This window comes from Leptidea sinapis, chromosome 26 (genome assembly GCF_905404315.1).
Source record: "Leptidea sinapis chromosome 26, ilLepSina1.1, whole genome shotgun sequence".
Lineage (NCBI taxonomy): Eukaryota > Metazoa > Arthropoda > Insecta > Lepidoptera > Pieridae > Leptidea > Leptidea sinapis.
Window position 1 is genome coordinate 9,700,312 of NC_066290.1, and position 14,548 is coordinate 9,714,859.

The window sequence follows — 14,548 nt, forward strand, 5'->3', positions numbered from 1 at the left end:
CTTAGTACCCCGCCTACTTAATACAATCAATCCTGAAATAAGAAACAAGATAAATACAAAAAAGATAAAAACTAAATTAAAGTTATTATTTTTAAACAACCTGTATATTGGTCATAACTTTATGTCTTGAGTTGCCTTTCGTTGTCGAAGCCATGATTAGTGCGCAGCGTGATGTGCTATCCGCAATTGAGTACTTAACTATTCGTTATAAAGTTGAGTATTGTTTACTTATTAATATATCTAAACAGACGGTCACTCAAAAATTCAATACATTGCGGTGACAGGCCATGCGACTCACCCGTGCTACAATAAGTGCTGTTGTTGTTGTACCTACATTAATTTTTTCGTTTGTATTGTACCTATATTATTAAATTGTGTATTTATAAGTTAATATTAATATTTATTGTAATTGTAATCGATAATAGTATTTCTTCTAACATGCCGGACAAACCTCTGTGGTTTTTGGCCTGTTATATAATAATAAATTGTAATTCTATTTTTCATAATAAAAACAAAAAAAAAGTGGCCGGCACCAAAACAGCTCAGCAGGTGAACACTCAAATTCAAAAATATGAAAATTTCCGCAGTACACAAAAACACTACAGACGCAATAGTTACATAAGTAACAAATGAAATTAGAAAAAAGAAATATCGTAAATCTTTGTTTTTTAAAAGGATTATTTATGTTGGTAGCCAGTGCGTACAATAATTACAACAAGAAAAATCAAACCTCATTCTTGCGTTCAAAAATTAACTTTTGGAAAGAAATGCTTTCTTTCCAAAAGTTAATTTTTGTTCATTTGGTATTAGTAGTGGTGTAAGTTCATCTGTGAGTTATAAAATAAAACACTATGTATATTATATATCTTAACAAACTTTATTTAACAATAGCAGCAACCCAGGACAAATCTTTTTCATGGGAATAAATTACAAACACCTGATATAAAGCGCTTCTATATATAGTTAGTATTGCAATAATACTCCAATTACATAACACTGCGCTCGTCAATCTTTTACTTAAATAGGTGAACCTAAAGGTTGTCATATATCGCCGAAACACACAATTTAAATAATCAAACATAATATCAATGCTTTCAAAACCGTAGCCATCACTTAATTTTTGGTACAGTTTTACTTTAAATACAATCGCGTGTAATACAATCCTACTACGAGGTAAAATGATTTCCCATCGTATACGAAAAATTGTAATGTGCAATAGCCTAGATACGTGGTCCAATTCGGTCCCACCGAACCGTATGTTGCATTGTGCATCGCACAAATTTATTATTACCGGCCATTAGGCGCCCTCTGGACCGTACCAAATCCGATATAAAGCAACGTCTACATTGTGAACGTGATAAACTTTAGGTACTACTCAGTATTGATACGTATGCCTTGACTCACTACAAAGGTTTACCACTATCTGTTACCACACAAATATTAGTGACTATTGTGGGCTTTCGTAAAATTCACAATTTTATTAATACATTACTAGGCCATATGCTACTCCAGCCTCGCTCCCAGTAGGTAGAATTTTTATGTTGTTTTTAAGTATTACTATAGGCAGGATTGTCGAAAAGTCTAATACCTATGTTATAATTCTGTTATTTTCTAGTACAAAAAATAACTACCTATTTACGATCTCTTTATAAACCACACGCTTTTTTGGTAATCAAATACTAGTCCATGTAGAGTCGGCAACACCCGTCCTCACAATACACATTGATTCACCATAAGTGACCAAATAGATACCGTCATCCAAAGTAGTCAAATATATCAGGACACCATAAACGTCATAAACATAGCTACATTCAAGGCACCAAATATATCGCTACAAACAAATCGCCAAAATAACGAACCACCAACAATATGGACACATTTGTGGAAAATGAACTTTCGGTGTAACATTCTAGGATTCAAATTAGATTGTTCACAAACTTTAACTTCAGATTACATATCAATAACAAAATGTACTATTAACATGCAGACAGAACAATTTTTAACAACAAAACCATTTAAAAAAAAACTAATTGTAGCTGTTAAAGGAAACTGTCATACAGGTATATTGATAAATTATATGGTGGCCGAATATAATACAGCTATTGCCGAATATTAATTTCATGAGTATGAAGGAGTTGCTGTAAGAAGTTAACGCACAGACATTTAAGCAGAGTGCACGCATTTAAAGTAAAAAAGTACTAATTAATTTAATAAATATGCTTCACTAGAATACCAAACGCGTGCTACTCATTTCACGTAGATTACACACGTTGCAGTACCGACATGCAATGTAATGAATCGGTAAAACTGCACACGCCGCTCACCTTCATGACCACACCTGGTCGTTGCCCTCTAGTGGGCAAGTTGAACTGGTGTTTGGGTTAAATCTATTCGTGCGCATATCTACAACACAAGCCCTCAGCATTCATGAATATTAATTTTAATGTATGATTGAAAAATAGTAAATATACAATTGAACTATTTACTTTAAAAAAGTATAGAAATTAAATAAAAAACAATATCCTATAATAATTATAGGATATTGTTGTTCTTGCAATTATTGCAAACTAACTCTTTACTCGTAAAAGAAACGCCATTCGACATCTTGAAAATAACATTTCGTTAAATGAATGTGGTAAATAATGTACAGAATAGCATACATTATTCCGACGGATGATTTAATGCATTTTACTTGTCTAAATACCAATATTAGGTACATGAAGTTATATATGTACAACTAGTACTATATGTGTATAGCTATATTATATTAATACAATGTAGATAAAGGCGCATTTACGTTAATGCTATGCTATTGCTTTGTACTACATATGTAGATATAACAATTATGTTAAAGCTTGCCGTATTTTCACTTTAAAGGCGTTGAGAAATTATAATATAAGATATTATAAGCCCAAATTCAATAAAATGCAAAATTGTCATTAATATAAACGGCGTTAAGCATAAGAGTGACATCCGTATTTTTTTTTAATATTTTAATTAAAAATTTGGCCAGGAGAGAAGGAACAGAAAAAATACGCGAAGGTCAATAATAACAACATTTTTATTATACATATCTTATCAACAAACACAAAAAAAAACAGTATACCTCTTATGTATTTTTCCAAACGTTAATAGGTTCTAAACAAAAGGATGTCTCACTTAAATATTTAGTAATGGTGATTCCAAAATAATTCTTGTATAATTATATTTATACTGACGAAAACCAGATCACTAATGTTAATCGTCGTATAATTGTTAGTTTAGTTTACAAACATAAGTTTTTAAAAGAGCTATTCATGATCGTATCTTATTAAGAAAAGCAGATTAACTAATCGGTATTAGTTATAAAATTTTACTGACGCTACGTGTTGTGTGAAGGTATTCTATTCAACTTTAACAAGTGAAAAACAAATAGTTCCTTATTCACTGCCACTCTTTACTTATAAAACGGGAGCAATTATAACGTATGTAAAACAATATTGTTTGTAAAAATAATGTCTTAGATAATATGTAGGAACTACTTTTGTTTGTTGTTATAGAGACTGTTTTATTTTCACTTCGTGAGATCAGCCTAAACAACAATACGAAACTGATTTGGAACAACTTGTTTATCCAAAACAATTACCCGATAACCTTCCGATTATACACTCATACATCGACTAAGGCATTCAATACAGGTAATCGAAATAATCAGTCTTATGCATAACACCGTCCATTTCATACTACGGGCAAGCTATTGATGTAATATTTCAGATGCTGAATAAGTCCCCGGCCGAGGGCAAAGGCGCTAGTCCTCCAGTGACGTCCGGGAGTCTGGAAACATCTGGGAGGCTCTCGATGTGTGACTTCACCTCAGCTTTCACTGCATACATCTTTTGTAATTTAATATTGTATTCCTGAAACGAAGAATATATTATTAGTTATTGAGAATAAATATTTTGATTTAAGTAAATTATATTTTTGAATCATTATAATAGACTTATTCACGATTTGTCCTTACATAATTTATGTATCTAGATAGTCTCTTGCTGTTAGACAACCGATGAAAACAGGCCAGGTTGTATACTTTAGTGTGCGTGACATGTGTTACTACGTGTCAAACTCGCGAACTGTATGTCACTTTATGTTATTGCATTGCACAAAAATAGATGATAACTGTGTTTTCACAACTGTCACAGTCTATATATAGACGTATATTTGATCTAAATTATAAACATTTTAAATCCTAACTAATATAATAAATCAAATCAAAATCACTTAATTCATGTAGGTCTCGGAAATGACACTTATGAATGTCAAAAAATTTATTTACTTATTGAATTTACCGCCACTTCGTGAAGGGTTGAGCTAATGAGAATTATTAGTGGCAAGTCATTGCCACTCTTTTAAATCAACATTTACATTTTCATCGTTTTACAAATCATTTCAATTACAATATAATATGTAATGGGATGCAACAAACATACTCAAACGTCAAAATATAGTTAACGCCTTATTCGAGTAAATCAAAACAGTAAATGTAAATGAAAACAAATCAAAAATAATGCAGTACAGTAGCTGCATCATCCACACACACCTAAAGGTATGTTGTGAGCATTTTATAAGCGATTATAAAAAAAATATAACAACTTTTAAGAATCTGAAGTAGAGCTTTCGGTAACAGGATCATCTTGCCACCACAAGTAGCGCCCGCTCACGAGCATGACGCATGGGCCAGCCATCGCCTCCCTCAATCATATTTTAGGGAAAGGAACTAGTGAGACGGGCTCACGTCGCCGCCACAAGCAGTGACATTTATGCGAGTATGGTGAAATTTGTCAAAACTTTACCAAATAACAAAAAATAATGCTCATCTACAATATATTAAGAATACTCATTAAACACCTCTACTTACAATTTTCCATTTTGCTTATAGTATAATTAATAATAAATTTATTCATTATTATATTTTAAGAGTAATTAAAGCTCAAATCCTTTAGAACAATTCATACCAAAGCTTTATCATCTAAATCATCATTTAAATTATCCTTTTAATTGTAATACTAATTTTATATAAGTTTTGATTTGATTTAAAATATTATAAATCTGAATGTAAGTTTGTTTGTTTGTTACGCTCTCACTCCTAGACTGCTCGGCCCTATCATGGCATTATTAAAACTGTCCGGGACACAGAAAAGGACATGGGACACATTTGATCAAGAAAAGCAAATCTCGTTTAACATAGCTACTAACAAGAGCAATAAATTTTTGTTGTTCAATTGAGTATTGTAACGGTTATACTATCTATATTAGTTAAAACTGTTTTGAGGAACTGTCCTAGTTCTTCAGTTATGTTGTTCCTACATTATACAGAATCGCGGGCACAACTAGCTATTACATATGAATAATAATAACAATTGAAACATTATATCATGTATTTTGAAAACGTTCTTAATATTAAAACATTAATTACTAACACTTATTTTATCTTGTGCACAGTTTGAAATACTAAATTGCAATGGGGCCCCCATATTGAAGGATTGGCGAATAGGCTTAGTTCTGCAGCATATGTTAAGAAAATTAGACGGTTAACTGACATAGATACGGCGCGATTAGTATACTTTAGTTATTTTCATAGTATTATGTCCTATGGTATATTGTTATGGGGCGGCCTATATTAATACCATCTTTGTGTTGCAGAAGAGGGCTATTCGCGCTTTTTATAACTTAGGTCCTAAAGAATCATTAAGAGAAAAATTTAAAGAAATAAAGATTTAGACTGTTGCTTCTCAATACATTTTTGATAATATTCTGTATGTTCATAAGCACATTGAGGAATTTTCTAGAAACTGTGACATTCATAATGTTAACACGAGGGACAAACATAAACTTGTTATGCCTACTACTCGGTTGGGTCGAGTTAGTAAGTCTTTTATTGGGCGATATATATGCTTCTACAATATGATCTCAGAAAATGTACAAAACAAACGTTACGAAATTTAAAAGAATTGTTAAAAAACGTTTGTGTGGGAAAGGTTACTATACCATAAACAATTTTCTTAATGACACCACGGACTGGAAATAAAGCGAACACCCTCAGGCTCTTTAATTATAAATGTTTATTGTACGATATCACATATCCATATTCTTATACAAAAAAAAGCCCACTGAGTTTCTTGCGCCCATTCTTCTCTATGACGTTCAATAAGTGATTTTGAATACCATTTTGAATAAAAATATTTGAATTTGAATAACATAGACTTAATAAAAAACACACACACATACCTCTTTTTAGTGAGTTTGCTAATAATTATGTATAATAATGTATAAGCTTTTGGAAGGACCTAGCCTCTGCACCTCGGGGTATCCTACTGCAGAGAGTAGGGCACAAAACATACTGTACCATATATTATTAGTTTTTAATACCTAAATGATTATTATTTACACATCACAGTAGATTGAAAAAAAATCCCTTAGGCATTTATTTATATGCAGAATTATTGTTTATAAATAAATGAGTATATATTATTATTAAAAATATTAACTTCTGCGCTAGGCACAGCCTGTCCTGCAGGCAACAAGACACGTGCACTAACTACGGAAGGCAGTTTGCATTCCATGGTTAGTGTACGTGTGTGAGTGTCAGTATATATCGTCATCTACCTCCAGTCTCGCTTCAGCGTGCTTGGCCAAGTCCCGCTGTGCTTGTGCGAAGTCCCTCAGCATCGCCGCCACCTTCTTCCTCTTCTCCAGCTCGTCCGACAGCCGCTGGTTGTAGGTAGCGAGGAGTTCTACCGCGGAATTCACTACGGAGCTTAAGTTTTCCGCAGATTCTTTATCTATGAAATATCACATTACTTATTTACCACATGTAACCAGTAACTGAGAATGCAGTAGGTATTCGACTTGGTTGAAGTATATCACTGCAAGATACTCGAGGACTGCGATTTGGCGATCATAAAATATATCTAATTTTAGCGTGTGATCCGTGAGTCAGCGCGGTGACCATGCGTTGCATAGTCAAGTTTAATAAGCAGTAAATTAATACTTATTTTTAATAGAATTTTATTCTTCATATATATCATCCATACGGTGACGGTAGTAAACTTGAGTATGTCACCCGTCCGCGCCGATGCACGATAACATGCTAATCGCGATGGCGGACATACGGACCTGTAGACGCTTGCTCTCAATTAACAAAAGACATAATTTTAATACGCAGTCCTTCAATATTATCTTAGTGTGTTTGTGAAATTAACATTCCAAAATTTGTAATAATTATTAATATGATTTACTAACACAGTCTTCTATTATTGTATGACCATTTAAAGTCAGGAATGTCAATACTATTCATTAGTAAATATTGCAGTGATACACAACTACCACTTAATAATAATAATAATTAATTAGAATTAAGTTTACAAATGTAAAAAACTTTTGTGATGCATTATAACATTATTTACTAATACTGCTTTACTAACGTTTTATCGACGCGACGTGAGGAAAGCCGGGTTAGTAAATAAAGTAATATCTTACCAGTTTTAATTAGATAGTTCTAGATATCTGATTTTGAGAAACCAACTACACAAAGTTTTTGCAGATATAAATATATTGTCAGTGAAAGTATTGAATATACTGGAATATATTTTATATGTATAAAGTTAATTTGTAGTGTTCATCAGATATTGTTTCCAGAACCCTACACTGGGTGACTTCTTAAAAGTTTTTAGCTTTGTAGACGGAGTAAAATCCACTGTTTGTGGAAATCGTACGAGGTTGATGTAAATAGCTCACCCACCCCATTGCTCTCCTCAAATGCGGTCCACTTCTTAAAATTCATTGAAAACTACCAAAAAAATAATTATATCTTTTTATGTTTAGGTATTAGATAAAAATTGAAATTCCGCCATTCAATGATTTACTGAAGTAGTGTTACCAAAAAGGCATGAAAACTTCACATGAAACTTATAGGAAAAAAGATAAAAAGCATTTTAACTTAGTAAAGAATTTGAAAAGGATGTACCTAATAACTGAACCTCAACAATAGTGATTTGGTGGCCAGATATTAAGAAATAATCTTTTCCCAATTAAAAAAGATAATTGCAGTGCATAGAAAAATGAAAAACAAGGAAATAATGAAGATATTTTAGCATGCTGTTTGAATATACAAGCCTTTTACTATATAGTATAGATTGGATCTGTAGAAAGTGAATAAATTAAAAGCAGTTTATCTTCAGAGGTTAGTAACAAATTAACCAACAAATAATAACCAACATTACTTTGGATTACTGAAAGATACACTGAATTTAGTTGGTTACTACAGCTCCAGAATAGTGGGTTAATTACAGATCCAGTTAACAAGTTCAGTTCATAAAATAAAACAATTTGACGCAACAAATGTTTATTGTAATTGTTACATGTAGTTTGATAAGAACAAATGAACCAATTTGATGGATGCCACATAATTTACCTTCTAACTTAGACAATAATTGCACTTCAGACACTTCAGGAGGAAGGGAGGCAATTTTTTCTCTCACTGCCTCATCACTTGATGCACTTGATTCCAATTCCAGCAATGCCTAGAAGTAAAGTCAATGTAAAATTCAAACAATTTTTTTTACAAAATTAATTATAATATTATCAACAACAACCAACCTACTGACAGCACATTATGTAAAAAAAACTGCCAAAGTCAAACATTGCTCTTTTAAATATTTATAACTTTTTACCCGACAGACGCAGTTCTGTCATTTGAATAAAAATGATGTGACTGTTTGGTGGCTTTGGAAATGTGTAATCAAAGTAAATGAATTAAAATTGAAACAAAAAGATATTTCTGTTTAATTTTATTATATTATGTGATACGAAAATGATATGGATTAATAATGCGTTTGTGTAAACAACTGTTACATTACCACTTTATAACTGACAATTTTTTAAAGTATTAAAATGGATAAAGAATGTGATCTTTAAGAGATAGACATATATTATGCCATAGCGGACTTATTGGAGACCTATATAATTCCACCTTACATAATTTTGTTACAACATCATGGGTTTAGACAAGGGGTTTTTCATTGAAACCTCCCAAACTACTTGTGATATTATAAAAATTACATAAAGTAAAACAAAATAAAAATATACACTTTTACGTTTAATTTTTAGGTTACCTGATTGTAAGTAATTAATTATAAAAAGTGTAGTAATTATAAAATTACATTATCTATTATAGCATGGAAAAGACATCAACAAAAATGAAATGTAGCTCAATTGATAGATTGATTTATTGATAGATATGGCAATGTTGCTGGCACATGGCCAACTCATGATATGTTATGTTTAAACAAATATCTTGTTGACTTATTATTGATGAGTTATTCTAAAATACTTATTTATTTATCTATTCATTAGTGCACAGCGGCAGGTGTTACATGCACACTATGCTATAAGCTCCAGCTACCAGGTAAAATACATAATTACTAAATCAATTAAGTTTTCATCAGATCTCAATGTTTTAAGGACCTAGGAAGCTTCCCTGACTATTCCCGCAGTGGTGTCTGTACTCTGTATGTGCATGTGTGTGTGTATGTATGGATGCATGTAAACCTCTAATAACTAGAATGGCTTGACCGATTTCATCGAGCTTTGGTGCTATTTGAAAGAGCTTCACCAAACTGTGATTTTTAATACGATTTGGACCGGTTGATTTTAAGAAATCTCTAAAAAACTACGAAAATATTTTCATATGTTGTTTTGGTATAACTTTTAGATATCATTACCTATCAATTCCCAAAACTAAATAGCTCTTAACAAAAAACCCCGTCAGCTTGGAGCAAAGCCAGTCGGTTGATTCGTTCGTGAGTTATTGTTGACAAAAGAAAACCGAAGTGTTTTATCGAAATTACTTCAAAATTCCGAGTTGCATCAATTGAAACTTAAAGAATGTTTATGAGGCGAAACAACTGCGTCGAATGTCGTCAACCGCGTGAAAATCATAAATAAAGTTTTAAAATGTTTGGAAGTAGCGGGAAGTTGCAGGGATGGCCTTTAGGTTCAACCATTATCCTAATTTTTTGTGAATAAGTACATCATTTATAAATTAATATAACACTAAAAAAATATAATTGCTTAATGTTTTCTTTTTAAATATTATTTTATAATTTTTTACTGTGGTAAATTTTGCAGATAAATTGTAACATAAATTTTTTCCATTTAATTGACTTTTTTGTTATTTTACAGATGGTATGTATATCTTATATGTTTGAATTGCATAATTATATTTAAACTGCAAAAGTAGTCTCAACACCCATGGAAGGCTTCTTTGTACAAGATGCCAGCTGAGTGGGTACATAGCCTTCTTCTGCAGATAAGATTTGTTTCAGTTTGAACAATGCTGTAGGTAATGAAGTTACTGAGCTACTGACACTAAATGTTATGTTATTCAAAGTGACAAGTACTAAAGACTCGATAGTCTTACAATTAAAGAGTAGGGTGTATACTTAGATGAGGTGATTCTCTTGCTAATCTCATCAATTTTCTCATAAAAAAATAAGTGGTACACAATCCATAGTCAATCTAGGTAGTCTGCTGGTCATTGTAATATTTTTTTCTATAAATACCTTAATTAGCTCCTCTGGTTCCGGGGGGTCGCCAGGTGGCGTTTTAGGGCTAAGTGTAATATGTGTCTCTATCTTTCCATCCACTTCTACTTTTGTTTCACTGTACCTACGCTTCTCTTTTTTCTCAATTTCTATCTTTGGTTTCTTCTCAAAGTCTTTTTGCTCTATGTCAACAGATTTCCTCTTGTTCGCCTTAAGAGGTATTGCATCATTAGGATCAACTGTAGTTATAAAAATTTTGTTGTGAAATATGTTAATATTTTTTTATAGTAGAGTTTGTAACTCTTTTTTATATCTTGAGCTGGAGAGAATCTATAGTGGCAATAATAATTAACTTAAATATTTCACAGTATAAAAATAATGACATGGTCATTACTTTCCTTTTTTTAATAATGAAATACACAATGATTATACATTAGGCTAGTAAAACCACCATTTTGAGAATACAAATTTACAAACAAAATATACACAGCACGGATTTTGTATATATGAATTTAATGGAGCTACATAATTGTAATCACATTTGCTGACAATACACAAAAATATAATGAAATCAGTGCACTAATTAGATCAAAATGTAGAATTTACTTTTGAGCAAATGTGAACACACTGTAAAATTGCGTCACTGAATAAATAAACTTGAATCTTTGAACATCAAAAAGTGATGTTGCCATCCCGCCCGCTTCAAGTTCAAATAGTTGTTCATCGGACATATTTACTGTGATGTTGCAGTCTATTTGCTTCTTGGTCCTTGCCATATCTTGCAGTGACTTCAAAAGCCGAAAGTGAAAGAATATACTTAAAACTATCGAAAAATAATGTATTGAACATCTCTTCGTGGCACAGTAGAATGGTATGAAACTTGCTGAGAGGATAAGAACTAAATTAAGTGCTTCATTTCCGAATTTTAAAATATTACATACCAGCAACTTTAAACTCTTGTATTTTTTTAGCATCATATACACCTCTCTGCTCCCAAATGCCCAATATTCTGTGAAGGGAACTTTTAGTTTTGGCATTAATACCAGTTTTTTCCATATGTTTGAAAGCCTCTACCAATACTTCGCCAAATTCCTGTCCATATTCCGGGCCTTTTTTCTTGCTGTTTTGTATGACATCATTTGCCAGGTACATAAAAGTGAGCTGTTTACTGTCTTTTGCTGAAATTTGTGATAAAATTATGTTCTTATTATGTACTCTTAAGTTTTGAACTAAACTAACACATTCTTTCAATAATGATTTCTTATTATAGTTGTATTAACCCACATAACATTATCTAAAAACCACAACAGTACCTAACCTTTTCAACAATATTTGTAATATGTGACTTTTTTGACTTACTTTTCAATAACTCTTTAAACCATGTTTTTACCACTGCAGCATGGTGTTTCCTGTGATGTATAAGCCATAGAGATAATGTTTGAATACTTTGTTGGCTTGGATTCAAATCTTGCAGTTTTCGAACCAATGCGTTCTCAGTAAAACCAGCCATTGCTTCTATATTTCTGTATGAAATAACGTCACACACAACTCAAGTTGAATGAGTAACTTTATATAATAACAATACTAGTTCTTTAAGTTATTTTAGAAGATATAAAACACCAACAAAAATCACTAATATTTTTGAAACTTAAAATTTAAGAACGTTTTCACAGATCTAACTGTTTTAAACACAGAACATTTCATACTCGTACTCCTGCCCACAGAACACTATTACTCTAACGAGATCCTGCCCTAGCGGAGGTTTTCAACGAGCAACGACAGACCTCGATGCCACAGAGTACCTACTTTACTAATAATTATTATTATATCTATAAATCGATTACAGAAAACGAGATCGAGATAAAATACCTAGTGCTTCTTGTTCTATTACATATTCTTTGCTAGTACGCGAAAATAAAAATATACCCTCAGTGGAAGAAAAGCAAAGTGCCGGAAATGAGAATTTTTCAGTACGGCCAATGACGTTCTATACATATAGACAATGCACCTCATACAAAATCAAAGCCGAAATATGGCACAAATGAAACTTGAGTGACACAATTTTCCTGGGTCTAGGGTTGTCACAAGTCGAATTTCATAATAGTTATATTTTACTAAGATTTCTTTGACGATATTTTCTCACTGATGTGCAAAGGGGGTTTCCAACGATCAAACTGAATACAAATTCATTAGTAGTTTTCAGACTGACGTTGTTGACTTTTGATAAGTGTTCTAAGCAATGACGTTTTATAAATCAAATCAAATCTAAATCAGTTTATTCACGTAGGTCACGGAAATTACACTTATGAATGTCAAAAAAAATAAAATATTTTTCTTATTGAATCTACCGCTATTTCGTAAAGAAACTCATTGCCACTCTTTTATGTCAAGATATACAGATCATTTCAATTACAATATAATATGTAAAATGATGCAACAAACAAACTCAAACTTCAAATAGTCAATGTCTTACACGAGTAAGTCAAAAAAGTAAATGTAAATTAATACAAAAGTTATTGAGTACAGTAGCTGCATCATCCACATACACCATAAATCAATAAAGGTATTCTGTGAGCATGCAACCAATAGCCGATTAGAACTGCCCTTCCGCTCAGGGGGGTGCAATTTCCCTACATAGGCACATGAAAAAAATTTGCATTGAAAGTGCTGCCACCTATTCTATTAGGTACGCTGCAACTTCACCACGGCATTATGGCAATAATTTAACATACAAACAGACAGATGGAGCTAGTGATAGCAAAAGAACTCACTTAACTTACTTATTAAAACAAGACTTGACTATCGTGTTGAAATCATTGAATGCCTCTCCTTATATAAAGGTAACTGCTAAACTTAATAAACGAATAAGAATTTCCACCCACACAAAACAAACATCAATATGCATTCAATACGGTCTACAACAATAGTAAAAACTATAAACATAATTAACGCCATCTAGCGACGGTACGCTAAGAGCGTAAAAATAACGCAGCGCCATCTCTTAGCCTGGGTACACTGATTTTACAAAATAAAAACATTAGTTGCACATCTATCTCTAATAAATAGTGTATTATCTATGCTTCCGCTGTATGTGCATTCCTTATATAGCACTCAACGTCACACGGTTAATGTCACTGTCGATGTCGTGACAGTGACAGTGATAGTTAACACATACTCTGTTAAGACTAGATGTCAGTACACTACATCCCTTCCTTTTTATTAAAATACAAGTAAGTAGGTACATGTATTCAGTTGAGCTTAACAATGGAAAATCTTAATTTTATAATATATCCTTACTTATAATAGATAGAACATTTCAAAATGAACTATGTAGACATAAACACATTGGATACGAAAATCGTGAGAAGTAGAATATAGAAACATTAAGAATATTAATGTACCTAACCATAATTTTGCGCATAATATTCAGATCTTTAGTTAAATTAACTCCAATGTGATTCATGTAAGATGATGGTGATAGTTGACCAACTAGGTCAACCTTAACATTTGGCTGTCGACTCTATGTAAGCGAGAGCGCTAAGTTTTATGTATTTATTACTGGTTCTTAAATTAAATAGATGAAACTCTGCCCAGAATACAGAAATATCGAGAAGTGTGTATAATTTATATAACCACCCGATCCAACATATTTTGGGATCCTGCTGCACATGCTTGTGCATCGCCTCATAAAAGACACCAACTCAACACACAGAGCAGAGCGAATTGTATATAATGTGTAAATTGATGCTTAATTCGGTACATCATCATTCATACCACATAGAACGCCTAATCGGGAGAAGACCTCTCTTAAGATATAGAATCTTTACTGGTTATTGATTACATGACCTATAACGTATATTGGTCTATATTTGATAGAAACTATATTGAAACAATATATGGTATACCTACTTCTTTCAAATCAACCACATGGCGTAGGCATAACGTTAGCGTACGACGAGGGTCTTCAT

At 32.2% G+C, this 14,548-nt stretch overlaps 1 protein-coding gene across 1 annotated transcript; it reads right to left on the reverse strand.

Annotated features, from left to right (window-relative positions):
- Window positions 1–854: 854 nt before the first annotated feature.
- Window positions 855–12,312, reverse strand: LOC126972475 (regulation of nuclear pre-mRNA domain-containing protein 1B). Its single transcript, XM_050819271.1, has 6 exons — window positions 11,940–12,312; window positions 11,522–11,758; window positions 10,599–10,819; window positions 8,450–8,558; window positions 6,643–6,818; window positions 855–3,896 (listed from the first exon to the last, which is right to left on the reverse strand). The coding sequence occupies exons 1-6, from the start codon at window positions 12,088–12,090 to the stop codon at window positions 3,750–3,752; spliced, it is 1,041 nt and encodes a 346-aa protein (XP_050675228.1). The 5' UTR covers window positions 12,091–12,312; the 3' UTR covers window positions 855–3,749.
- Window positions 12,313–14,548: the final 2,236 nt, after the last annotated feature.

Bases quoted from the DNA above. Each gene is read 5' to 3' on its own strand.
- LOC126972475 (XM_050819271.1), bottom strand. From the start codon at position 12,090: ATGGCTGGTTTTACTGAGAACGCATTGGTTCGAAAACTGCAAGATTTG. The intron at 11,759-11,939 runs GTAAGTCAAAAA...CACAAATTTCAG, and splicing joins GTTTAAAGAGTTATTGAAAA to CAAAAGACAGTAAACAGCTC. The intron at 6,819-8,449 runs GTAAATTATGTG...GATATTTCATAG, and splicing joins ATTATTGTCTAAGTTAGAAG to ATAAAGAATCTGCGGAAAAC.